Genomic DNA, 27,139 nt, shown 5'->3' with positions numbered 1-27,139 from the left:
ATATTTCCATGTATTCTTTGCAATATTGCCAGGATAATAACCTTTCCATTGGCAGAGAAAAAACAATTTTAACTAATTCATTTAGATAAGCAAAATGATCATATTTATACCAATCATCATTTTTCTTTAAGAAGAAATCTCTCTTCCTTTTCATAAGTACCCTTCTTTGAAGTATAAACACTTTCCAGAATAATTAGATGATCCCAGAAAGGCCATAAGAGGACTTCAGCATCTCCTAGGTAATAAAACTTTAGGGAAGAGCCAGCCAAAGGCCGAAAGGAGTAAGGACACCAACGGGAACTATTAAAGAATTTTCCACAGTATTACACACAAATTTCTTTCCTTAGGATGAGTGGCTGCTTTATCCTGGCTTCTCTCTGCCACAAAATCTCTTCAGCTCACCCTTAGTCCTCTTTATGTCGTCTTTCTTCACTGCTGATATTTTCGTCCCTTCATTTAAACACACTCTCTCTCTCTCTGATTTATATGCAGCTTTATTCTTCGCAAGTCTACTTATGCCATACACAAAATGTACCCTAAAAATACGAGTGGAACAAAACTGTATCACTTCAGCCCATCTTTATTGCTTTCTCTTGCTCGCCATCCTCACACTCTGTCCATCTTGTCTATGCAGACTGAAGCCTCTTTGAGACTTGGGGCTACCTGGTGCAGAGTCTTCTTCAAGGAGACTTTTGACAGTTGGTCTCCAGGCGTTACCATGCAATGTGTGATCGGTACCTACTTCAGTGAACAGGTTTTGACACGAACTGAATTAATTTCTTGGCTTCCATGAAAAGAGGCACCAGTCAAGGTCTCCCAGAACAATGCACTTGGAGGGATCTAGCACAGGTCTATTCGTTTCCTCAGGGTGTCAACAGGACTTTCATGCATGCACATGCTTCCTGCATCCTTTCTCCTTTGCCTCATCAATCATACGGCTGTATTTTCAAATATTTGAATTATTTTTTTTTTCCTGGGGTACACTTATTGTGGGTGAACGCCAATCCCTATGAGAAAAATGCTTTGCCACTCATTTCAACGAGGCCAGGGTTTCATGCAATACTTTTAATGTGTTGTGATCTTCCCTGCTGTAAAGAAACCAAAGCCAATTCAAAGCTTTTTGTGTTTTGGTTTGGTTTGGTTTGGTTTTACTCAAATCAAGGAAAGGAATGTTTGCAAACAAGCTGTAATTAGAAAGCAATGAGAGCTAACAGCTGCATACTGCCTGTGCTAAGTTAGTGTTTCATGAAGCAACAAAACTGCCAGAAAGCTTAGAATTATAAGACACAAACCTAAAAACAGCCTCATCACTTCCAAATCTATTTCAGCTTGTACATCATTATTTTCAACTTTCTTAATATATTGCTAAGAAGTCTTATAACTAAGCACTGTTACAAGCGCAGAGCACAACCTTGTGTTCTTACTCAGAAATTTGGTTATTTATATTCATTTGTATCTGTTCAGCATGTTTGAGAGAATGAAATAAAATCTAGTGAGTTGTATTGCTTTTTTATTTTATTCATAGGTCGACCTTAGTTATTTGATCAAAAACTTGATGTTACTTTTCAGTCATTTAATCAAATGCCCAGAAGCTTGACCCTTTAAGGCAAATGCCTGAAAAAAATTAGAGTAAATTATTCAAAGCTGCAGCTATTTTCCCAAATTACAAATATGAAATACTGAATACTGGCATATTCTTCTTGTTTGCTTTATCTTCTGAATTGTCATAGACTGACCATGGATTATTTTAGATGTTTCCTGATCCTGATATAAGAAACTATTTAAGCAAGCAGAATTTCTGAAATAGCTCACTATCAGACATACTTTCTTAGATGAATTAATTAAAAGCAGATAGTCACTGCTCAGCCCCCCATCCTACATTCTAATTGCCCCCCATGTTGTATTATGGATCCTCTTCACTGGGCCAGGGGTTGGCCTACAATGTTATAGACTATGAATGCTGGCCAGGTGCTGGGAAAGTACCTCATCCTGCTTGTCAAAAAGCTGTAAAGGGGACCAAAAGGAAGGTCAGCAACAGATGGTTGCTGACAGCAGGAAACAGCTCCCAAAGCTGCGGTACATGAGATATTCCCTCATGTGAATCTCCCGAGGCCAACTGGGCCAGAATTGAGCAATAGTATCTTCAGTTCTGGCTTTAGTGGCTTTTTCTGTTTTATAAAACAAAATTTTTACATTTTATAAGGCACCGATAGTAAACAAATAAGTTTGTTTTCTACAGCCAACAAAGAGGGAAAGGGGTTTTTTGTTTGTCTATTGCCTAAGATAAGTGCCTGAAACAGGACTTATGAACCACTGTCTGTGCCCTTTGAAACCCACACAGAGTCACCAGCAGTGTTTGGCTCGGCAGATGAATACTGCCTGGGATGGCTGAGCTGGAATCAAGCATCATGAAAAGAGAAAAATCCAACCAAACACAGCCGGTGGAATAACAAACCCTTCTGAAAGCCACTGTCCCAAGTATGAATATCAAAACTGGTAACTGTTACCGTGACCCTGACTTCAGTAACTGGGTGCAAGACAAACAAGGGGAAGGAAAGAGGCCTGGAACAGAAACACTTTAAATATCTCATTAGAACTGAGTCTATTTCTTGCATTATCTTATCACCATCTGTGCTCTTACCTCGTGCAGATACTCCCAATATTTCTGCATAATGAGGACAAGACGACCTGATAAGATCAACATAATTGTTCATAAAACAGAATACACAAATTGACTTTCTTTAATAATTCCGGCATCTGACATACAGTCCCTGTCAAATCTCACTGTAGTGCTGCCTGGCTGGTTGCCGCTCATTTCACAGATCTATAAACTAATTCACATGGCAGCAACTCAAACCACCCGTTTCTGCTCCTGGAGGAGCACAAACACCGTTTCCCTTTGGCTGTGGAGGTGATGATAACTTCTGAAGTTGGTGTACCTTGAATCTTGAGCACTGTAGCCACCCATATCATGCTTTGAAGCATACTTATGTTCTCATGTTTTAGTGTAGAGGCACCCCCAAGAAAACGTGCAGTTAGAACACATCCCTTTGAAATATTGCAGGAAGAAAATTAACTACGTAGCTATAACAGCCAGTTTATCTTCTATCTCCTGTGTGTGAGATCTTTAGTGCTGCTAGTTGCTGCCTCCACATTATTCTTTTCATTACGATGTGGATTGTACATAGGTGGAATTAATTGGCTAGATCTGGCCAGACCACCTTGCAAGATGGGACCTCTCACAATCTGCAGTGAAAGGAAGTGGTGCAAGTTTCTTCACAGTACTCCATCAGCATGCCCGAAGCCTCAGTTCAGGGAATAATTGTGTGCTCAGGGTGACCATTTGTTACTGAGCTCTGCTAAGACCAGTGCTCGGACAGAAATGTGGCTTTTGGCACAGGATATGCATGCCCAGAGTTTAATCAGTGAAAGCACATCAGTGTCAGTGTGTTCCATTGTCACTTGAAAATGTCAGGGGTTTTGCAAACACGGTAGTCCGGAGCTCGCCCTTGTTTTCATGCAGCTGGTTTAATCCAGTACCAAGGGGTCTGAAAAAATGTGTCATGCAGTCTTGGTTATGATAGCTTGAGATATGGATGTTCCAAGAAACCTGGACACTACATCCTGACAGGTAACATCCTCTACACGTTTTCAAGATAATCAAAACCAACAACCATGTGCCGTTCATTCATTTAAATGTAAATGGTTAATTAAATACCATTGACTAGTATTTTTTTTAAGACAGCAGTGATTAAGAGTGATTAAAGTGACGTTTATTTTTTTAATTTACTGATGTTGTCACTGTTTTAATTATTCCTTAATTTTCTTTGTGTCTGCAGAGAGGTTTGATATTTTATCGAAATAAAGGTTTTGTGACAGTGTGTTAAGAGGGCAAAGTTTCTTGCTTTTTACAAACAAATGTATGTAGAATGAACCCTGTGAAACTCCATTGCTCATACATTGAATCAAATTTGGAACTAGCTAAGATCTGTAAGTTTCTGTTCTGTTTTTCATTAAATATGGGCTCTTTTGCTCATCTTTCTGTGGTTTCCTCTTTGTCATGGCAAGGATGTGGCTCTTGGTACAGCTTTTAGACTCGATGACTTCATATTAAATTAGTGCTTGACTTTGAATGCACATTTCACACCTGATTTCAATGGCTTTGAAGCAACCTGTAGCACCTTGAACTGAATTACAGTTAAATTTAACCTACTTGCAGTCTGATAGACAGTGATTATTAAATATTGTTAGGCAATCCAGAAAAAGCTTCATCAGATGATTGTGGGGTTATAAACGTACTGGGATGGAGGTGTCCAAACCATCTGCCAGATTGTTAATGAGACGAGGATAAATTTTGGAAACTAGAAAATCATAATTAAAAGATGTAACAGGCATATTAAAATGGCTTGCTGTAATTTGTCTGACTATGGTGAACTGACTATTCAGACTTTGAAAGTTTATCTTTATCTGCGTTTATCTTTATTTCTCTTTGGCAAGTATCCAAGAAAATTATCTTGAAAATCTGATGGCTTTCTTTGTTTTAATTCTGTTTTCTAAATGTTTCTTCCTGATGCCAGACTGAGTTGCCCAAAAGGAAGGTTACTTTTACAGCTTGCTAGATGGCAGGCGGTTCTGTAGTCAGAAGATAAAGACTCTGACTAGGAGCTGTGGACGCAATCCATGCTCCAAACATATCACTACACTTTCAGGAAACAACAGTTGTTGACAATAGATAATGCCACCCTCTGTACTGAGAACTAGAAGTTTATTTAAAAATAAAATTCCCACATCGAACATAGAGTGCATTGGATGTACAGCCAAAACAAGTACAAAACATCAGGCACGACTGCCCAGTACAAGGGCAGAACGAACGTAAGGACTAAAGCTTAGTCCTGTGTGATGTGTGAATATGTGTAGCCAGCCCCCTCCACTTGATAGAGGGCCATCAGCCGTATGTCAGTACTGCAAGCTCTATGTCAGTGCCATACATTCCATGTCAGTGCCACAGGTCATGTTTTTGCATGGCTTGGTCAACCTTGGGGCTGCTCTCTATACACAAATATGACTATATGACAGGTGACGAGCCAGTCAGACTTCTCAGCAAATAATCCTTAAGAAATATTGCTTACTTGGAAAACTTCATAAAAACACAGAGAGATGCAAATGTCTGACGGAGAAGTCGACTCAGCAGAGACCAAGCTGCAAAGTGCAAACGTAGACAGGAGCCCAGCCCTGGCTAAGGGCAGAAGGATTCCTGGGTCAGGACTCTAATCCACCCAGGAGCTTCCAGTAAAGATAAACCTGATAGTATTGGGGAGCTAGTCTAGTGCAAGGAGCCAGTATTTGGAAACTGGGAGGTGATGTGCAAGGGGACACCTCACAGGCACCTAGAGATTAGTGTTGAGGTGTCAGAGGTTAAAAGAGACAAGACTAGATTTCTCTTATGGAAGGAAAGTGGAATTGCAAATGCTGTGCTGGAAACAACTGCAATCTATAGTAAACTCCACCACAAGCTGCTGCATATGAGCTCCTCTCAGTCTAATAAGAATGTGTTTCTAGCTCCTTTTTGTCAGGCTTTGTGGATGTCTGTAAAACTGTAACACACCTGGGGCTACTGTCTGTGGCTTTCCTGTTTTCAGCTCAATTCTGAGTACCAGCCCAGCAGTGGTATCAGCGGTGATACCAGTGGTCACCTTGTTTAGCCAACACTCACCCTTTCCTGCTTTGCCTACCCCTGGCTGCGGAGCACTGTGTGCTTTCACAGGGGCTAATAAAATGCTGAACTGTGGGGCATTTTGCAGCCCCACTGCAAAATTCCTACTGTGCTCCCTGGTCCAGACTGCCCCTCACCCAGAGTTCTCAAGACATGGGGATTTCGGTGCTAGGAAAGACTTCCCTCCTGTTGCATGTGAATGGAATAAAGACTCAGCTGGCCTGAGGGTGGACAGAAAATGAGCGAAGGTTACTGCTTGGCTCTCTGCTCCTGCGCCTCCGCAAGAACAGGCCAAGGCCAGGCCGGGACGTCATCCTGTGGGTAGGCCCGGCTCAGCAGGACCCATGGCGGGCAGGGCCAGGCTGAGGGCGGCTGGAGACCGGCCCTGCCGTGGTGTTGCTGGGGCAGGGGCTGATGACCGTGGGGACTGATGTGGGTTGTGGGCTGGAGGTTGGTGTGGGGGGGAGCCGCAGGGGGTGGGCAGGTGCAGGCAGGCCTGGTGGTGCCCTGGGGGCATGGAAGTAGTGCCCTTCCACCTGTCACATCGCCCATGGAAGTGAAAAAGATGCTGTAATTGAAGTAAAGTCATCACAGGAGATCACACACACCAAGTCCAATATCTGAACTGTAACTAACCTGCTGGCTTATGGTTTCCAGACTCTATCACCCATTATTCCCCATCAGTGACTGAGATAGAGCCACCATTCACATGGACAGAGCAAACGAAATCTTTGCCTCCGAGATGTTAAACACCAATTAGTTATAATTGAGCTGTGGGATGTGAAAACTCTCCTGTGGGATGGACAGAAGGATGTCCTTGCTGTCATTTACCTTACAAAGGTAAAAGGGACTAATTTGTGTTTGCAACTTCCTCTGAGACCCCCAGCTGAAAAGTGTTAAGAGCGGTATATTATTCTTTCCACTTTTATATCACTTCCCCTTTTTTCCCAGTTTCTGACTGTGTTCCAGGCCTGACCCAATTCTGACTGGCACCTCTAAAGATCTTCCCATCACCTCCACTGAGAACTGGATCAAGGCTCCCCTAGCCCACATGGGCAGGCTTTATGGCAGCACTGCCAGCCCAGCTCTGTGGTGTGCGTTTGCCCCAGCACCTGCACAGCCTTCACCAGACAGGGCTCGCTCCGCTCAGCGCAGTGACACGGCTGCCGGGCAATAATCATGGACAGTGTGTTGATCTGTTAGAGTTATTTATTCATGCCTCTGCAACAAAGCTTACAGTAGTTGGTACATATTACTCCAATAACCAAAGAAGCAGAGAAGCCCAGCAGATGGCCACTTCTAAACTGCTGGCAAAAAAAGACTTTGAGAATATTAGGACGATAATGGGAATACACCAAATTAACCACAGGCTTCTTCAGAAACATATCATGTCTTTCTGTTAGTAGAGTTCTGTTGAAATCCATAGCAAAATTCCTGTTTGTTTTGACAGATGTTACACAGGCACTGTGCTAGAGAAGTGTAATTACTCCCATTGCAATCAGTATTTATACTTTTTTCAACAGACCATTCGCCGAAAGGGTGAGATCATGAACCAAGCTGTGAGAATAGATGATTTTGTTGATTTGATCACAAAAAAAAAAGAAAAAGTAATCTAGAAAAAAAAGATTATTTTTTCTCCTCTCTCATAATTAAAGATCAATTGGAAAAATATTTATCTATTTCGTACTTTAACTCTTTGAAAATTAATTTAACAAATATTTAGTAACAGAGAATTGAAGTATTTGGTTTTGAATAATGTCACAGCAAAATATTTGAACACTTAACGCTTTTGTTCTGTTTTTTCTCATTCACCAGACATCTCATTCACTATCACTGAAATTGAATTTTTCTGTAAGTACACGTTCAAAAATGTTGCCTTATCCCAGGCACAATGAACAAGGTGAGCCGTACTTTCCCATCACACTAAGAAGTAGGGCGAAGTCCAAAACAAATTGTGTTATCTAAGAGGCAGTTTCCTACTAAAGATGAATAAACATGTTATCTGTACAAAGGGGAATATTTTGAACTGTTCTTATAAAGCTGTGGCAATGTTAGTAAAGCTGTACAGCTGGGATGTGCTCTTTAAAGGTGGCGCACTAAAGCAGCGGCATCTACTTCTAATGCACAGCACAGTATTTATTAAAACTGTTTTGCCTGTCTCATTGATCTCTGTGAAGGGAAATTATTTTTTTTATCCAGTCAATATATTCTTCAGTCAGGCGTGTATAAACTCCAGGCATGTTTCTGCTTCCACATCTTTTTCCAAAAGAAACGATCCCACTGTATTGATCAGCACAGATTAACGGCCCACCTGAATCTCCCTGGAAGACAAAATAGAAGACACTATCAATGTGTGTTCACTGCTCTCCAGAGGAGCATGCAGTGCCACCTGCAGTGCATAAGCATGTTTGAAAATGTTGCTTCCAACCCGTTCCAATTTAGGAAATTAACCAGTTGGTTTATGTCACTTCATGGGAGTTGGGTGAGGTAAAAGGAGGGGTTGCTTTTCAAGCCTGCGGGAGCCTTTGATGTAAATGTTGTAGATCAGCATAGTGCTGTCATAATTCTATTTCAAAAGGTATTTTTTCATTGTTGATATAAATTGTTTCTCACTTCTTTAGCAATTTGCCCTTCTGGACTCGTCACAGAAGAAAGACATCAAAAGCAAGATCCAAACAGTACTTTTGAGTTTACAGTTAATTCTGCACTATTCAGATGACAACATCTGAAAAGGATCAAATGATTTAGACCCTTAAAATTCTTTTTTTTCTCTGACAACTACAGGTTGTGCCTAAGGAGAGCACCTTAGCTAAAGAAGGGCACCTGAAGTTAACTGATATAATCCCAGACCCAAATTCTCATACTTTTGATCTTGTTGTGTACGCTGACCTAAACTACTCAAAGTTTTAACACTTCTTTTTCACACCCGTGGTTAAAATCACTGTGAATCTGATCAGCCTCATTAAATGTCTAGCACTGCGTTGTTCCCTGCAAAAAGGGCACTATTGTTAAAAGCACATCCCCTCCTCTTTGTAACTTTGCTTCTTACCTCGCAAGCATCTGCCTTTGAAAATTTTTTCCCTACAGCACACAACATGTTGCTGGTTATTTTTGTGTACTTTCTATATTTGCTTTCACAGCTTTTTCTACCAACAATTTCAAGAGTTGTTTCACGAAGATATTTTGATGGCTTTCCTGAAGATGTGAGTCCCCAGCCGGCCACTTTGCACGTTGTGCCAGGTTTGATATCTTCATAATAGTCAGGCAGAGACAAAGGTTCCACATATTTATTCTGCTTTACAATACCACTCAGCTGGAAAAAAAGAAGAAAAAGAAATGTTTTCTCATGCAGAAAGGAAGGAAAGTATAACCTAGTTTCAATTCACATTTAGTCTCATTCTACCAGTACATTCCTTACAAATCCCTTTTCAATATTTAGGAACTGATCCTGAGCTTAATTGCCCTTCTGCAAATCCAAAGGAATTTCTCTGGTGCTTGTATAGCAATTCCCTACCTATGGCAGCAGTAGTGAGTTCAAGCCCAACTTCCCATTGATTACAGCAGTAAATTAAAAACCTGCACAGGAGTTAGGCTGTAGGATCTCTGTCCTATTCAAGAACCTAACCTGCCACTGAAATTCTGTGTTGAAATCAACTCTGGTGTTCAACTGACACAAAGAAAGGTCTCAAAGCACGGCAAATGTACCCAGGAACAAAGATGAAAACAAAAGCAATAACCAATTAGACATGACAGCAGTGACATAATTGGGGAAAAATGAGGTCTTATACTCTTCAGACTGCAAAGTTTTTGCTCTGAGAGTCCAAAAGGGCTTAAATGATCCACACTCTCAGTGTTTTGTTGGCCTTTACCTGAAAGACTCTTCCTTCAGAAGAGGCCAATTTAAGCCTACAAATGAAAACATAGCAAAACACTAACTTATATCTTCAGTGTGCTTGGTAAGGGCTCACAGCTACTACACAGACATTTTCTGTTTTACACATGATCACCGCACCATGATGCGTTTCACAGGTGGTTATAAATGTTGCTGAATGGTTGTCAGTTAAACAATTCTGCCTTTTTACCTTTTAAAAAAGGCACTCCAACAAATCACAAGTTTATCCAAAAAATCCTTACAGTTTATTATCGCCAGTGCTGGTGGGAATTTCCAAAGATGAAAAGTTCATCCCAGGTCACTTAGTACCCCATTACAGCAGAAATGTAGAGACAGAAGGTAAGCCCTAGTATGCTTTCTTCATTATCACAGGTGTAACATTAAAGCACAGACTGAATAAAAATCCATCCATCCAAGATTTCTTAAGCATCATACTGAAGTCATAAGGTTTCTAAAGGTATAGCCAAGGTAAAGTACAAGTCTTATCTTTCTCAGGGACTTTGGATCAGCACTGAAACTGCTGGTACCAGGAAGGAAGTCCTCCGGAACGATTTGACCATCTACAGGTTTCCCACATACAGACTGCCCTCTCCCTATTCAAAACACCGATGGTTGCCTCCATGTCAGTCTCAGTGCTGGACTAACAGAGTTCTCAGTGCAGGGACATGGGAGGCATGAGCCAGGCTGAGCAGGAACTGGTATGCAGGAAATTCTTACAGCCCTGCCCCACTTTGTCAACCAGGATGATAAAGTTGGTGAGGACATCTTTCCATGCTTCATTCTGTGGTATCCTGAGCCTTCTTCACTATGTGACCGCTCTGAGCTCCTGGAGCTGAAATCATCTATCTATCTCCGGTATTATCCATACTTTTACTTTATGTGGTTACCCCAAATAATTAGCAGTTAAGTTTCATCCCCATTTTTGCTTAGTCCAGCACAAGGTATAACATTGGGATACAGCTGTGACCCAGACTCCATTGCACACATCACTTCAGCACTGCCTTTGAAAAATTACTAAAGAATGCGTTTGTGGGTTTTGGAGAGGTTGCTGCAGTGAGTGGGTTAAAGGGAGTTTTAAAGCACAGAATGGGCTTGACATGTCATCCTTGCTTACAGTGCCAGTGATCCTGTAACCTTATCTAGATTAGTACAACCAAAAGCAGGGTGTCTTTTGATATTGTTAAGCTATCTAAACAGTGCACTCTTCAATATCAAAGAATAGCCAAAATGATCATCAGCAAAACTCCTTTTATAATAATACAACAGTAATTAACACAATACCTTGAGGAGCATTATATCATTTTCCTTGGAAGATCTGTCAAACTGAGGATGCGGAAAGTAGTGCATAACCATAACACAAATATCTGTTGTTCTTTTTCAGCTTTGGATGCTTGATGGGCTCCAAGAACAACTCTAACTTCTGATTTGTTTAATCTGTAATTTAAAGGAAGTACAGGCAGAGAAGGTCACTACTGGAACTGAGCAACATCTCTAAAGATAGTCAAAAGACATGTAACATAACACTCACAATTTAGTTTTACAATAACATTATTAAAACATAGGGAAAGATATTGTTCATTTTGGTGTTTTGACATGAGCTTGTATTTTCCTGTACAAAGTAATATTTCTTTACTGTAAATATATTTTGATGAAATAATGGTGATAGCTGTCCTTCAGGGATTTCCAGAGTTTGGAATTATTTTCATTAAAAAGCCCACTGCTTTTTAAGGAGAGTTCCTTGCACAAGGACTGCTGGTACTGATGCTTTTCATTAATCTTTTAATGGTCTCCTTCAGACTTAAGACCTAATCCTGCAAATGACTGAAACGTGTCTGACTAATAGCATGTAGGTTGTCTTCTTGACATTAATGGGATGTCAGTACACACATTGATACTTAATACTCATTCTGAGCATTATACATACAGGTAAGTGCTCTGCTAAAGTGGACATCTTTAATACTAATAAGAGTTTTGTCCTTAACTTCACTAAATACAGGATTCAGAGGACTCAGCCCATTAAGGAAGAAGCATGTGTGTTGCCTAACTCAAGACACCCCTATAGCGAATATTAAAAAAGGAGACTACTAAAATCCAAAGAGAGTTATATATCCAGTTCCTGCTAATAAACAGTAAGAGTTAAGCAACTCATAAATCTCCCTCTCCCCCAAGCTCTCAAAGTATCATCAGAAATTTATTTATTATAGTTTGCCTTTCTTCATTTTGCCTTGCTAAACTTAATGCAGCCCACTAAGAGGACACTGCCAGAAAGCATACTGCTGTTTTCCTGTGCTTCATCTTCAGAACATAATCTCACTACACACAGGACAACTTATTCAGGCCATAATGAAGACTTTATCAATCCAAACACAAAAAATAATATTTTCTTCAGTCCAGCTGCATGTCTCACTGAAAGATACAATTCTTTTATTTGTACATGAATGCTTGCTTGTGAAAATAGCTGCAAAGTCGGTGCTGGATCCTAGAAAATTCTCTTTTTATCTACAAAGCACACTTACACAGTGAGAATGATAAAGACTCACAAAACTCCATCCCAGGAACTCTTTCATGTAACATCCCCAATAGAGGTACAACTGCTGGACTTGTAGAAAGCTCAGGGAATTGGCCACTGTGCATACAGAGAAGATTGGGGTGGGGGACAGGGAGGGAACAAAAAAACCCACTGCCACCTCATCCTAGTCTCTGACAGGTTGTTTGCAGGCCACACAGAAATTCATGTTTCTCGATTCATGCTATTTTGTTTAAGACAAAAATTATTTCAGAAGTGATTATCACAAAATATTCATTAGTTAGGAAGGCTTACATGCACTGCAATTGCACCTGCTAAGAATGCTAGACATAGCATAGGGATGGGTGGGTTTTGTATGGGCATCATCATACAGCTCAGGACAAGGAGACCAGAAAGATGTTGTTTCAGTTTGCCCAAGTGACAAAGAGTCAAAGGCAGCCCAAACCGATGTGTTTGTTAGAAAACCAAACCAGTGACCACAGCACACTCTCCGGAGGACCAGAGACAATCAGTGCCCTTTCCACTGAATATCCCAACTCTAAATTTTTATAACTATAACTGACTGGATATGTCCGACCCATTGACTGAAGAGTGAGACTCCAGCTCCCATCAAAAAATCCCTTAATTCCAAGGAGCAAGGCTTGGCTTTTGTTTTGTAAAAGTCCAAAACAGCACGTGCTAGGTGTGAATATTTCTACCCTTACAAAAAACGCAACCAAACCTGATTCAGATGAAGAAGTGTGAAAGCCAAATTCACTTAGAAAGAAGGTGCTGTACCCTTTATTTCAGGCTAACTGACAGAAGAAGACTGGCTGAGCTGCCCCCACTGAGTTTGAGGAGGTCGTGTTTGCAGAGGTTTATTGTAATTGGTTTGGTTTTAGTTACTCAAAATACAGAAAAAAATAATATAGAACTAAAATACTATTTAGAGAACATTTTAGCAAAACCAGGGCATTTTACTTCCTAACATGAACAGTAGATGTCCTCCTCACCCTGAGCCAGCTGTTCAACAGCTGTGCCAGCCTTGGGGTATCCCCCTGGGGAAGGGGTGCTTGTGCTCACATTTGACTTGTCAAGAGGAAAAGGCTCCTTGTCACAGTCTTAACTGACATTCAGTTTTTGTAAGCCCAAGTCACTTAAAACGGGATGAATAGTGTTTCCATCTAATTCAACTTCATCTCCCAGGGTGTTTGAGTGCTTAGTCCCAGGCACACAGGTAAGATTTGTTTAAAGCACTTTGGAATATATCCCCTTCTCTAAGACAATGCTGTTACAGATGCATAAATAATTAATTTGGTCTTTTATCAGCACAGTCTGTATCCTGTAACATTGGCAATGTCTGGCTAATGAAGCTAACTGTACACAATGCAGATCAGTAGTTTACAAAACAACTTAAAACAGAACGACAAGTTCTTAGATTAGTTTAGTGAAAGAACTACAGCTTTTAACAATTCTTAAAAAATCAACACCCGCCTTTCTTTACTCACTGGCTTGCAAACTATGCCCCACCTCAATGAAGAGTTAAAATTGCCCCAGTGTAAGATACTTACTTGCAATGCGCTGCTGTCAAAACCCATTGCTTTTCCACAAGAGCTCCTCCACACACAGTTAAATTCTTTCTCTGGATAGCAGCCATATAAGGCCAGGAATGAGGATGCACAACACATCCTCCAATAATGTCCATGCAGCCATCTGAAATACAACAGAAGTGCAATTATGTTATGTGTTACCCAGGGGAAGAGGGATTTGGATATTTTTGTCCTTAGAGGAGTACCTACATCTCGGGGGTAGGATAACAGTAATTAGAGAGAGCAAGAGAGCTGGCAGGTGGCTTGTCATAGCTGCTGCTGTTTACTGACAAGAGCATTGTAAATTTCGATATAGTCTTTTCTATTTAAATGTCCCCTACAGGAAATGGTGGTTGAAATGTTTTATGAATAGCTCCCTCTCTTGAAGTTTCCCTTTACATCATCATTAATATTGCATTATTTTAACTGCAGCTTGGTTCTTTTAGGATCTTTCTTCAGGTTCTTTAAAACCTGATTGTTTCTTGAATCCTCAACATGTGTCAATATTAATTGGTCCAAGTCTTACAGGAACTTCAGCAGCTTCTCACAACAGGTATTATATTACAAAACAAATGCATAAGAAAATTCCTGAGCATTACATGGGATGAATGTATAATAAAACCTATTTGTGCCAGAGAATTCAACGCTGTTTCAACTTTAAAGAAAAAAAAAAGGAAATACATTAGAAGAATGAAACTGGACATCTTTAAGCAGGTGAACAAATGGAAGAATGAATAAAAGGGCCTGAAAAGGCTTCACAGAACACCAGTGAGAGGGAAAACTCAGGGCATGTAGAGTAAAAAAGTAATTTCCAAATTGTGGACTAAGATGCAGCAGTAGCCAGCAAATTCTCCGCAGAATTATACTGCCCAGGTAACATTTTCCATTGAAAGGCTAAAAAAGATTCATAAATGAAGTTTATGAGAGCCACTGAGAATTGGCAGGCATCTGTTGTCTTGTAAGTTTAGGAACATCTGACACAAAAGACGAGCTACACACATAGAGTGGTATTTTCTCAGCAATCATTTTTGAGGGTGCAGGATTCAGATGCAGAAAATCCTAGAGCATGCAAGTGTCAAATGCAAACAAAATATCTAATCAGTGTTCACAAGAAAAAGACAAAAAGACGCAGTGGTGAGAGAGACATTTCTGTTTTGCAAACCTCTGTGTCTGCACCTATGTTTTGCACGCCTTGCTGGTAAACCACTACAAAAAAAAGGCATGCCCTTGTGTGAAGAACTTAAAAAACCTGATATGATCTTAAGTGCTTTTAGAATCAGAAATGTAACTTGCCCAATACAGCTAGATCTCATTTTTATTCATCGTTAGCGAAGAGCAGCTCTCCAGATTGTTGAATGAGATTATAGCATTGCAATGCTTATTTCTATGGCACAGAATCTTACGAGTTATAACCCAGTTTGAAAACGTATGTGATGCAACATAATGTAACACATTTCATATTTCAGAAGATTCTTTCAAGGCTCTTTTAAAAGAAAACATATGACACTTAGAATTCATTAGCTCATAAAAGAGACAGATCAAGTTACCCCAAAACCACTCCCCATCCTCCAGTTAATCCTGGGATTATTCACCCTCTGGAGGTTATCTCTGCAAAAAAGGCTCCTAAAGGCATGATTATGTTTGAGTCCTTTATGGCTTTGCCCTCCCTCTAAGTGGCTAGCTTAGAAAGCAGAATAAGGGACAAAATGGGCAACGGGCCCACGTTCTGACCAGAAAAGAGAAGGCTTGTGTTTCCAGAGCATAACATCTAATGCCGTTTTCTTTCTGCCAAGTACATTCAACTTCATAGAAGTAACATTGATTTGCTAAAAAGCCTTGAGGACTCTCTGAGTTAACTGTATCTACTTGTATTTCTGTGCTACTACATTTTTCTTAGATATCACACAGTAAATAGGTGAAAACAGGGAAGCTGAGCAAATAGCTGAGGCAGAAAAGACAACAGGTAAACATCATGAGACACTGGTATCCAATAAGAAAGTAAAGTAGGCATTCCCAGGATACATCCTGTCCCTTCCCCAGTGAGGCCCCAGGAGTGCATCCCTTAACCACTGAGGGATGTGTCCAGGCAAACACACCAGAGTGGGGTTGGGGATGGGGTGGCCCAGGGAGGAGACAGGGAAGGCACTCCACCTCTGCCTCACTGTGCTCCCGGCAGCTGCCTGCCCTGCTCCGCTCTCCTGCTGTCTCTTCCCCAGCCCTGGGGCTGAGCTAGGACCCTGCCTGAACTTGGGCACCTAACAGCTCTGGAAGGTTTAGAGCTGCGGTTTAAATTGGTCTCCTGGATTGGTCTCCTAAAATCACACCTGATGTTCACTTTTAGCACCACAGAAAGCAGCATGAAGCAATAAGGAGCATAGTCACTGAGAAAGCAAAATGATCAAAACGACTGAGTATGAGATAAGGGACCAGAGAACGTGATACAGTACAGAACAGAGCTGAAAGTGATCCACCGACCCATGGGCTTAATGCCCATGGGAAATTTCCTGAAAAGCAAAGGCTAGAAATAGAAGCTGGGTAGACTCGATGTTCTTTTACTCAGGCAGTGGTTTCTGCTGAGAAACTGGCTATGCCTTGTGGGCACTGCAGAGGAAAAGAAGGAGCATCTTGCTTACATATGTAAGTCCTCTTGAAGACCAATTGCTTATGCAGCAGAGGATCTAATAAAAGAATTTGACAGTGCACTCAAATAGAGAGCGAAGTTTTGCTTTGAGGTTTCCCTTTACATGCCAAAGGCAAATAAAATCTAAACTTGACCATAATTAACTTATTGCCATAGCCAAAGGAGCCCAGCCAACTTTTTGTTCACCCTAAATTTTGATGTCAATTTTTCAGTCTCCTTACAGAAGTTAAAAGCTGAAGAGGACACTCTGACAAAAGCATTTGGGTACAAAATTAAAGGCTGATTATGTGCATATCAATCTGATCTTTAAAACCTGTGCAATCAATCTTAGGACTATGTGATAGTCAGAGACGATGCTCAGAAAGAGCTTGCACAGAAAGTGATCAGTTGTTATCAAACAGTATTTTAGACTGCATGTTCCTAACTCTAATTATCAATGTAAATGGTATCTCTCAGGATTAGAGGGGATTTTTTAAAAGGCACGGGCATGCTAATACCTGTGGAGTTACAGAAAAATACCTTTAGAAGTAAGTCAGTTTAGAAGCAAATAGAAGTGCATTTATATATTGAAAAAACATAAACAGGCTATAGAAGATTTGTTTTTAGATAGGCATATGTAGGCATAGATTTATCTCCGTTGCCTGGAAAACTCTAGGATTATTCACTAATGTTTTATTCTGTGTCTCCCAAATAGGCTTTTCTTGAAATTACATCAGGTAAGCAGAGGATAACACGTACCAAACCTCTTCTCACTACACACAGTACCGCATATAGGAATATCAAAGTATGAATCATTGTAGTACTATGCATTTAAGAAGGTCTCAGTGCACAGGATTTTTGCTCAGAAGTGCTCATCCTGATCATGTCTGCGCACAGTCCAGAGAGGAAACAGCTTCAATATGGTATTGATACAGCTTCAATACAGTATGAAATCAGATGTTGGCAACTATTTATAAGTGATAAATGAAGAACAGTACCTATGATACCTGGTGATACTGTGTTCAGGAGAACACTGAAAAAAAAAATAATGCCAGTGATACAAACTGCTGATAGTTAGGGATGTGCAGGTTGTGAGGAGAAAAGTGAGAGAAAATTAAAAGCCTGGTGCGGTTTTGCAGTGCATAAAGTTGTCACCACGTCACTCTGACTAACCACTGCAGTGACAAAGAGCTCTGCTATCTCTAAAATAGCTCCACATCTGCCTTGCTCAGAGAAATCACCAACAATTACCCTCTGTCCCAGAAAGGAGGGCAATGGCAAATTTGAGCCAGCTGTCTGTCCCAGGACTTCTACAGGTAAAACTCACATCAGGCTGGGCCAACTGGCCTCAAAGATGCAACACAGACAGAACACAGAATTTTCCTGCAGGCTCACTGTAGTGGGGCTCAAGTGTTCAAGAAACCTTCCAGGCTGTGTGGTAGTGACACTTCACTGAATGTACTTAGTTAGTTAATATTTGATAGAATATTTGATATTCCAAATTATTTAATATTGATGGAGGTTATTTCTATTATTTGGGTATATATTTGGAAGTAGGGAGCTGTGCCTTTACAAGGCTCTATTAAGATTTATTCAGTTTTCAGGACTCAATTCAGTTGCCTAATTTAGTGACATTTGAGATACACTGGGTTTCCCAGATATAGGCACAGGGCTGGGAAATCTGACACAGCATCTACAGAAGACCTCTGTATCAGGAGGCAGATCTAAGACACCTTAAGACACTTTAAATGGCATTACACCCTTAGCTCTGGGCCACTAAATCACACTCAATGCTATATAGATGATCATCCAGTGCAAAGCTGATGAGGTAGGATCAAAAGCTGAAAGGAGCAGGTATCAGATTCCTTGGCTTTAAGGGGCTCCTGAAGAGCACAGATAACTCCCTAATGGGGAATGGGCTGGTGTTCATCTCTGACCTGGAGGCCACCTGGGGTGTCTAGAATGAAACTGTATCTCTTCATGTGGGCAACTGAATCAAGCCTAAATTTATGTGAGCCCAGTCCCACTGTGTAACTGGACACATAGTGCCTTGCAAGGTTTTCACCCCCAGTACTCGTATATTAGCTCTCTGCAAATGCTACAGAGAGAACATGAAGGGGGGCAGATCCCGTCTTCACACCACAACAGATCATGCAATTTCTCACTAACACCTCTGTGGTAAGCTACATTGTTGGGGAGATTTTTTGCCTTTGTCACAGTTACAAATGTCGAATGTCCTTAAGAGGAAAAACAAAACCCACATCCTTTCCATTTAGATATATATATTGAACAGTGACTAAAGGGGAACACCAGACAGAAATCATGGGAGCCTTCCTCACTTTGTCCACCTCTGCTGTTGTCATTCTCCTGGTAATTTGTAGAGGTAAGTGCCCGGTTTGATCCTTTTGAAGGTAAATGCTGATGTACAGAGTTCCAGTTAAGCCAACACGTATCAATGTAAAGGAAGTAGACACAATTATTATTTGAGTTCTTATTATTAGCTCCTTTCCACTGTCTGCATGCATTTGGTCCTTTGTACAAACAAAATAATTTCTGAATGAGTTGGATTAATTAAAGTTGCACAGAGGACAGGCTATTTGGAGGTGTTCAGAGGAGTTAACATAATATTTATCTGAGGCATACATATACATTAATCTTTTGATTTTCTGTTTTTCTGAAAAACAGGTTCATGTAATGTGACTTACACTATGTAGCCCAGTTTCCAGGTGTCCGCATAAGTCACATATTGTACAACATTTATCATGTAGCAAATATGAGTTTGTTACTCACAATAAAAGCTAAGAAATCAACCATAGCAGCAAACTTCAGGAAAAAATCTGTTCAAAAGCAACAATAATTTGGTGTTTTTCTTGTCAAAGTTCACCCCACTGACCTAATTTTTGTCCCATCGAAACACAGAAGTAGTACTGCCGAGCAATTTCAAGTGTCTGCCCTGAAGACCAGTATTGGTACATATGTAAACACTTGTGTGTCTGTATATTTGTAATTAAATAAACTGTTTTTTCTAAGAGAGTTTGAGTCTCTTACAGTATTTGTTAGCCCAGCTGTGTGTATTGTGGCTTATTTTTATTTTTAGGTTTCTGTGTGGATATCATTGGAGGAGCAGAAGTAGCACCACACTCGAGACCATTTATGGCCCTAATCCAAGGAAAACAAGGAAACGTTATTTGCGGAGGAGCTTTGATCAAGGCAAACTGGGTGTTAACAGCTGCCCACTGTAACGTGTAAGTTCTGATTCAGAGATTGTCTTTAGTGAGTATTTAGTGCCTCTGTTCAAGAAGGAAAGTTAATTTCACTGGTGATTTTGTGCACTTAGCATGACCATGACCACGTTCTGATGACTGTGTTTTATAATTTATATTGACAAATATGCTTCACTGAGTAAAAAATAATAACAAGGAAAACTGATCTTCACTGTTTCTGAAGAGATATTTTACAAGCTTCTAGCTGCATGCAAGCACAGAATAGCAACAATGAAGTAGTGAATTTGGGGGAAGGGCTCTTTCTCAGGCAACTAGGCCAGAAGACTGGCCAGTTTAAATAGCTGCTCAGAAAACAGGAATAAATCCTTGTCATTTTATTCTGTAAAAGATATGCAGTTCACCACAGAAAGAAACAGCAGGCAGTTATACAGGAGCAAAAATCCTCCAGACAGATGAGACGAGACACTGAGAGAAGGATATGCCAGCCAACCTTTCTTCTTCCTGTCTGACTCAAAATGCAAATGGATGTTTGGCCCCACAGAGTCCCTCAGTGAGGCAAGACATGAGGTTTAAATGACACATGCTACCCCTTGCCTTTGCGAGGAGGACTGGAGCTGCTGCTGAGCCAGACCTCCAACAAGCTCTGTCAATGGCCTGCCCAGGACCAGTGAATCACTGGACTCCGCAGACAGCAGAGAAATGTATCCATCTCTCCCGTCCTTGTCCAAACAAGGAGATATACGGGACCTACTACACAGAGAGCACAGGGCCCAAAAGCTGTCATATTAACATAAGGTAAAGACTGTTCCAAATTAGATCACATTGAAGAGAAAATACAATAAATAATTAACCTAATGTTGCTCAGTCAACAGTCCAACAGATCGTAATAGCTGAAGGAAAGGAGCAATCTCTTCCTCAGGGTTGTGTTCGCTGCAGTAAGTTGCAAATGAGGGCCAACCTACATATCTGCTCAAAGAATATTCTCCCATTCAGCTGTAATGAACACTGTTCTCCCACAAACAGCTATACCTGTGGTCTGATATAAAAGTCTTGCTTGACCAAAGAGTGACAGACCCCTGGTTTCTATACCAGAGGGCTCCGGCAGGCACAATTGTCATCACTTCCGTATCTAAGTTGCAAAACAAGTTAGAGAAAGGGAATGAGCTACATCTCACATGGACTCAGAAATGGTGTTGAAATGGTGTTAAGGCAAAGCAACGATACAATTCAATCCAGTCATGTTGATCTCTGAACTAACAGTGCTGTGAGCTATTCTCCTAAATTTTCAGCACAAATTGCAGGGGGCACGGATGGTGAGACCACTACCAACAGCAAAGCTGCTCTATCCACCCCTCATTCAGTTCCCAAAGGGAAACAATAGGGGTAGGTCCAGAATGAAGTATCTGAACCCTGTCTGTGTTCCTGGGAAGCTGAAAATAGGATAGCATCAATCTTGATTCCCTGAGTGAATTTTTTTAAACTACTTGTAAAATCAGGGTAGTCTTATATTTTTCTAAATTACTGTTGCTTTTCAGGCACGAGAAAACAGATTCTGTAGCAGCTGGGCATTATAGCACCCCAATTAACAGCAAACAATTACAGAGTGAATCCTACTAACCATGTTGTCTCTCTTCTCAGGGAAGGAGCCAAAGTTATTCTTGGAGCTCATTCACAGAAAGCAAGAGAAAGAGAAAAACAGTTTTTTCAGATTGCAAAACGAATTTCCTACCAGTACTACTGTCCCTATTCTAAGGAAAACGACATTATGCTGCTGCAGGTATAGACTTACGCATCACTTATGGAATGCGCATCTTCTATGATGTACCAGTTTCTTCCTTCTTGTGAGGAAGATGTGCCAAGGGAGTTTCTGGTGACCTTATTTTCAGGGGTGATATAGTCATGTCTGCTAATCTAGCAGACTGGACAACTGGGGATACACTGGGAACTAAGGCAATCAACAATTCCTGTAATGCACGCCAATGCCAGAAGTAGAAAAATTCTGGACCTTGACCAAGATATTTCAATTTCTGGCTTTTCAGTGAAAGATTGTCCACAGAAAGAAGCGTATTTCACACATAGTGTGAAATAATGTGGTTAAAAGTCCTAATGTTCTGTCTGAAAAACAGTTCTAATTAAAAAATTCTGACTTCTCTGATGCTCAATTTTGCCAGCTTCAGTGATTACTGCCATTTTGTCCTCCCAATGGCGTGACAGCCAGAGAAGTAAAATAAGGTATTTTTAGAGTTAATATTTCAGCAGAAGCTAAATGGGTTTTCATGAGACAAAGAATACTCATTTTCCTCATTCTTACATTGGTTACATAAATCCTCTCACAAAGAAATGAGGAATCTCAAAAAGAGATTGCAGTAATCCTCCATTACTATAATGAAAATGATCCAATGGTTAACGTGCAGGGCTTCTGTTAGATTCTGTCCCACAATAACTACTTTCCCTATCTTCTACAGCTTCAGAGAAGAGCAAAAATTAATAAAGCTGTGAATGTCATTGCCCTGCCTACCTCAGATGATGATCTCAAACCAGGAACAATTTGCTCAGTAGCAGGTTGGGGACAAACTCACAATCAACCGAAAACGCTTTCTGATACCCTGAGGGAGGTCAATGTCACTGTCATCAGTAGGCAAATCTGCAATGACAACAAACATTATAAAAACCAACCTGTTATAACAGACAACATGATATGCGCAGGGGCTAAGAATGGAGGAAAGGACTCATGTAATGTAAGTATATTTACTGTCTATATCCAGATAGATTATATTAAAAATAAAATACAAAGTACTACATTTTACACATTTATAATTTCTGCCTCTCTTCAGTTCAATGAAGAATTTTATTAAAAATGAATGAATTTACCAAGGCTTGGTCTTCTAAGCCTTAAAATGAAAACTTCTGATTGGTAAATTTTCCTTTACAGACTTAGGATACTGTGGTTTTATCCAGGCATGGCAGATAGCTAGTCTCTTCTTCAATAAAACCATTTTAATAGAAAAATCTCCACAAAGTAGCTTACGAGCCCATTCTCAAGCACCCAACCTCAAGGGAACAACTTCTCTGATATCAGAAGGGCTTTGAAAGATGTTCTGCTGATAAAAACCATTTTGACCAGGCCCCAAGTCAAATGCACAACTGCGTAACAACTACCACATTTTAAAATATTTAAATATTGAATTAACAAAGTTACAAAAAAGGTACCAATTTCTAGAGATTTTCTGCTTTTCCAGAGGAAAGTTTCCAGCTTTTTTTTCATATTAAAAAAGATTAACTATTCCTTAGCACAGAGCTAGATTAATTTCACATTACTCGCACTTGAAAGATCAGATTGAAGTCTTTTTTCTTTTTTTGCTAACGAAAATCTTACCTTCTAAGGAGGGAAAAAAAGAAATCCGCAATAGCACCACCTATATTTTTATTTTCTCCATGCAACTGGTGCAAATTCTATTTAAATTAAACATTTTTTAGCTTTTGTAAATTTGAATGACAATTTTCTTTCCCGTTTCCCAGGGGGATTCTGGCGGACCTTTAATATGCAAAAATATGATGAGAGGCATCACTGCTTTTGGGAAGAAAAACAAGTGTGGTACTGTTGATGGCCCTGGTATCTACACTCGACTCACAAAGCAATACCTTCACTGGATAAGGAAAACCATAGGAGGAGCCTAATAGATCAGCTATGACCAAATGATTTCTTACTTTATACTTGGGTAACAATATCTAGTTTTGAAATATGCTTTTAAAAATAGCTTCATTATACTAGTAAAAGAGGTATTCCCACACTGGATTTTAGCAGCTTGATATCCTTGTAGACAAAAATACATACACGTGTTTTAAGAGCAAGATGTGATCTTAACAGGGCCAGAACACAGTGCTCTGCTACAACAGCATTTGTAGCTTATACTGTCAGCCATGGAGTCATTCAACAGGTATTTGTGGCTCAGGCTTCCAACATTCTTGCATTGCACGATGGGACTGAGCTCTACATGGATGAGTATTTCTGACCAAGAATCGAATCCAGCTGTTTCTGCCCTCACTGCACGCTGAGTATATACTGCACTCTTCTGTATCTGCAAGTAACCCTGAAAGCTAGTGCAATGCTAGGTACAACTCCAGACACCTGAAAAACCTGGTAGTTTCTCCACAGCAAAGCTCCTGATTTCGCAGGTGTAGGGGACTGCTAAGCTTCAGAAAATTAAATTTCAGCAACTGCCTTTGATTGTGGGGCATAGTAAGTGTGTATTTCCTGTCTTGTATTTGAAACCTCTAGATTTCATCCTTTTATGTACTTTGCATTTAATAAAGCAATGGCAATGAAAATCTACTGCTTGCAGCTGTCAATTTATGTGGAAAGCTCTGTCTGTTGCAGTACAGATAGTCTGTGTACATAATGTTTTGGATGTGCAATATGTTTGCAGAATGCATGAAAATCAGCAACATTATGTTAAAGTATCAGACGAAAAGCCATCCTCCAGAGAAATGACAGAACGTGTCTCAGCTGGAGTATCAGTAGGATAAAGTGCTATTCGTAACAAAAAAAATTTTAATTTTATGATGTCACTACTCCTGTGTCAGATATGCAGTGAAATTTTTAAGTACTTCAACAACCACTTGTTAAACAGCAAACATACCTATTGTGAAAAATGCTTCTGCCCATCTCTGTATTAACACACTGGCACTTATTAACACACATGAGCATTTTCAATGCCATGAACACCTCAAAAGGGCTTGGTTTTATTTTGTGTTGCTTTGGGGGTTTTTTATTCAAAGTAGGCATTAGCTAAGAGAAAGCAGAGAACATTCGAAGGGTGCAGAAATCTTGCATTGATTTTAATTAAAAAATGATTGCTCAGTTCATCATGAGCAATTAAACATCACTTACAAACACAACATGGAAAATACAGGCTATAACTTTTTTACACAACTGCCTTCACCTGATCTTGTTGAGAAGAAACTGAGGAACTGAGGAACACAGCTTCGCCACTGAGGAATAATGAAGGGTGACAGAAGGAGAAAACCTAAACTACAGGGATCTTTCCTGAAAGTTTTGATGCTGAACATCATCTTTTATGGTTTCTGTCCATTACCAATGTTACGCATCAGAACTTTTCACATTCCTTACTGCTAAAATATTTGTTCTGAACACACAAAAAAGCATACAAACACAGACACAGCAGCACACGCAAACAGTGAAGCAAAGCAGGGGCAGAGAGAATTCCCAGCCAAGTAAGTCACCATCAGTGAAACTGAGAGGAGAATTTTGCCCACTGACTGCTACTGACACCCAAAGTGGTGACTTTGATTTGGTCTTTAAACACACAGGAAATAAGTAAAAGAAGTCCAGACTTTGTCTATTCTTGCAAACTACCAAACCATTGCTTAGGAAAGAACTGACTCTAAAAACCTTCAGAAAACAAAAAATATCTTTATCAATCTAGTGAAAAGTATGTAGCTGATCTTCAAGACAACTGATCACACAGGGCTAATCTGCTTTTCCCATACATTAGTCTTACTTCATTTCTTTCCTCTGTGTCCATTTTTTCACTGTCTTTCTTTCATCTCGATATAATATTTTGTTCATATTACTGCTTCCTCTTTGGTCTCCTTCTTCCTCTTCCCTTGAAGCCACAGGCAGCATCCTTGTCAGTAGAAAATTTTTCAGAGAGTAGTTCTGACCCAAGTGGGGTCAGAAGGAAGAAGAGGTTCTGACCAAGGACGTGCATGAAGAAATGTGCAAGAAAAAATGTGCAGCCTTCCTCCTCTTGAGGAGCTTGAAATTTAGGATCTACCCCAAAATACTTTAAAGACTTAAATATTTTTACAGGAGCGTTATTTAGTGAATTGTGCAAAATGAGCCAGTAGAACTGCACTTAGATGGTAAACAAAACATGCAAGCCTCTGTCACCACTGCCAGTAGTGGAAACCTGGGGAAAAAAAGCAGAAGCAAGCAGATGGAACTGAGTTTTCATCTAGGCTGGGACTTTCTCTGATCAAGAGTCATGAACCTATTTCTGATACAGGTCCACCACTATGGGATGGAGCCCACGCAAGTTTATGAATGAGCTAAGAAATGTGTTATGATCATTCGATGTCATTTTGACATCTAGAATATAACAATTTCTTCTCACTGTGGGTGCTCAGATAACTGGGGGAAATGGACAGACATAAACTGCATTACACAAACTACCACAACATTCATGTAGGTAGCAGCAAGTCAGATCATACAGTGGCTGAAGAACAGGGGACTATTCCTATTAGGAATAGGGCTATTCCTTCTTGTAACAGGAATTCCAAATTCCAGATTCTCTCACATTTATGGGCTGTTGGTTAGTCCTAATGAAATCAGTGATTCTCCTACTTTTTTTTTTTTCTCCTACTTTTAGGTATTATGCTAAAATACTTCTGGGGCAATACGGCTTGACCACTCAATAATGAACAGCATCATTAACTAAGAAATGAGCACTTCTCAGTCTGAAAAATGTATTTTCTTATTTTGACAACTGAGCATCCAACAAAATACACTTAGTTTAAATATTGACCAGCTCCTTCTCCACTACAGCCTTCCCACCCTGTGTTATACTACTCTTCCTGTATTTGTCAAACCAATAGCATTTAGATACCATCAAAGGAAAGACGGAAAAGATGAGTAAAGAGACTAATTCCAATGCTTTTTTCCCCATTCAAAAGAGAAAAATGTTAACATTTTAAAAACTTTATTTAAGGTACTATTTTGAATATTTAAATATGATTTTAAATGTTTGATAAAATCTGCTGCAACACACATGCTCATATGGGAAGACAGGCACAGTATAAGTTATTTCCCATTCTTAGACATAAGCTTCTTGGTAGTCATTTCTCAATCCACGTTCCCATTTTCTAACCTGTTTTGAAGACCACACGAGATGACATCAGAAACCAGCAGTTAAGTAGCAGATTTATTGTAAATCAACATATTACTAGGTAAAAAAGATAAGCGGTCTCAACCTGCCAGACCTAAAGTTAGCAACCACGTGATTTATGAACAGAAGATGAGGTTTTAAAAATGATGAGAACTAAAGACATGACAGTTTCACATTCATTTCCAGAGATACTTGTGCCCCTTTTAACTTTGTCTATCTCTTTTCATGCATTTGATCACAGCTTAATTTTCCATGGGCTGACACAGCTCTACTCTTCTAATCTTCCATTCTTCCCCAGCTACAGGAAATATTCCAGATCAATTTCAAGCAGGAAAAAAAAAAAAAAGAAATCCAACCAATAAGAGTTTCTGAGCTCAAAGGGCTTTTAATATGCAAACGCAAGAGTGAATCCTTACCCTCTGCCTCTCTTCATTCCTAATAATGAAAGCAAAGGTCCAAAGATGTCTGTGGATAGAACATGTTTTGAATAGTACTACTGAGTTGCATCTGAATGGCATCGGAAGGCCAATCCTGACATCCTAACTTAGCTGTTGACAGTGCTTATGTCTTACACAGCCAAACTGCTGTTAAAATCCAAGAGGTTTGGTCCTTGACCTTAAAAAGGTCACCCTTCGTAAGAGGGTGACATCCAGAATTAAACTTCACCCTTAAGGAATGAATGAACTA

General features: G+C 40.0%; 2 protein-coding genes across 2 annotated transcripts; one reads left to right on the top strand and one right to left on the bottom strand.

Moving 5' to 3' along the window:
- Positions 1-6,959: 6,959 nt before the first annotated feature.
- On the bottom strand, positions 6,960-14,009 carry LOC134508634 (granzyme A-like). The gene is given in 6 exon segments (XM_063320477.1): positions 6,960-8,034; positions 8,763-9,026; positions 10,887-10,961; positions 10,964-11,039; positions 13,683-13,824; positions 13,911-14,009. Coding segments are annotated over 6 exon segments (780 nt in total). The 5' UTR covers positions 13,972-14,009; the 3' UTR covers positions 6,960-7,872.
- Positions 14,010-18,612: 4,603 nt separating this feature from the next.
- Positions 18,613-23,877, top strand: GZMA (granzyme A). Its single transcript, XM_063320260.1, has 5 exons — positions 18,613-18,703; positions 19,418-19,565; positions 21,183-21,321; positions 22,010-22,282; positions 23,064-23,877. The coding sequence occupies exons 1-5, from the start codon at positions 18,643-18,645 to the stop codon at positions 23,220-23,222; spliced, it is 780 nt and encodes a 259-aa protein (XP_063176330.1). The 5' UTR covers positions 18,613-18,642; the 3' UTR covers positions 23,223-23,877.
- Positions 23,878-27,139: the final 3,262 nt, after the last annotated feature.

The sequence above is a fragment of the Chroicocephalus ridibundus genome, chromosome Z, assembly GCF_963924245.1.
Source record: "Chroicocephalus ridibundus chromosome Z, bChrRid1.1, whole genome shotgun sequence".
Taxonomy (NCBI): domain Eukaryota; kingdom Metazoa; phylum Chordata; class Aves; order Charadriiformes; family Laridae; genus Chroicocephalus; species Chroicocephalus ridibundus.
This window is presented reverse-complemented; position numbering and strand designations above follow the sequence as displayed.

What these genes read in the sequence shown, in the direction of transcription:
- GZMA (XM_063320260.1), top strand. Translation starts at nt 18,643, where the DNA reads ATGGGAGCCTTCCTCACTTTGTCCACCTCTGCTGTTGTCATTCTCCTG. An exon ending in TCTCCTGGTAATTTGTAGAG is followed by an intron (nt 18,704 to 19,417) that starts GTAAGTGCCCGG and finishes TTTTATTTTTAG; the next exon opens with GTTTCTGTGTGGATATCATT. An exon ending in GAGGAAAGGACTCATGTAAT is followed by an intron (nt 22,283 to 23,063) that starts GTAAGTATATTT and finishes CCCGTTTCCCAG; the next exon opens with GGGGATTCTGGCGGACCTTT.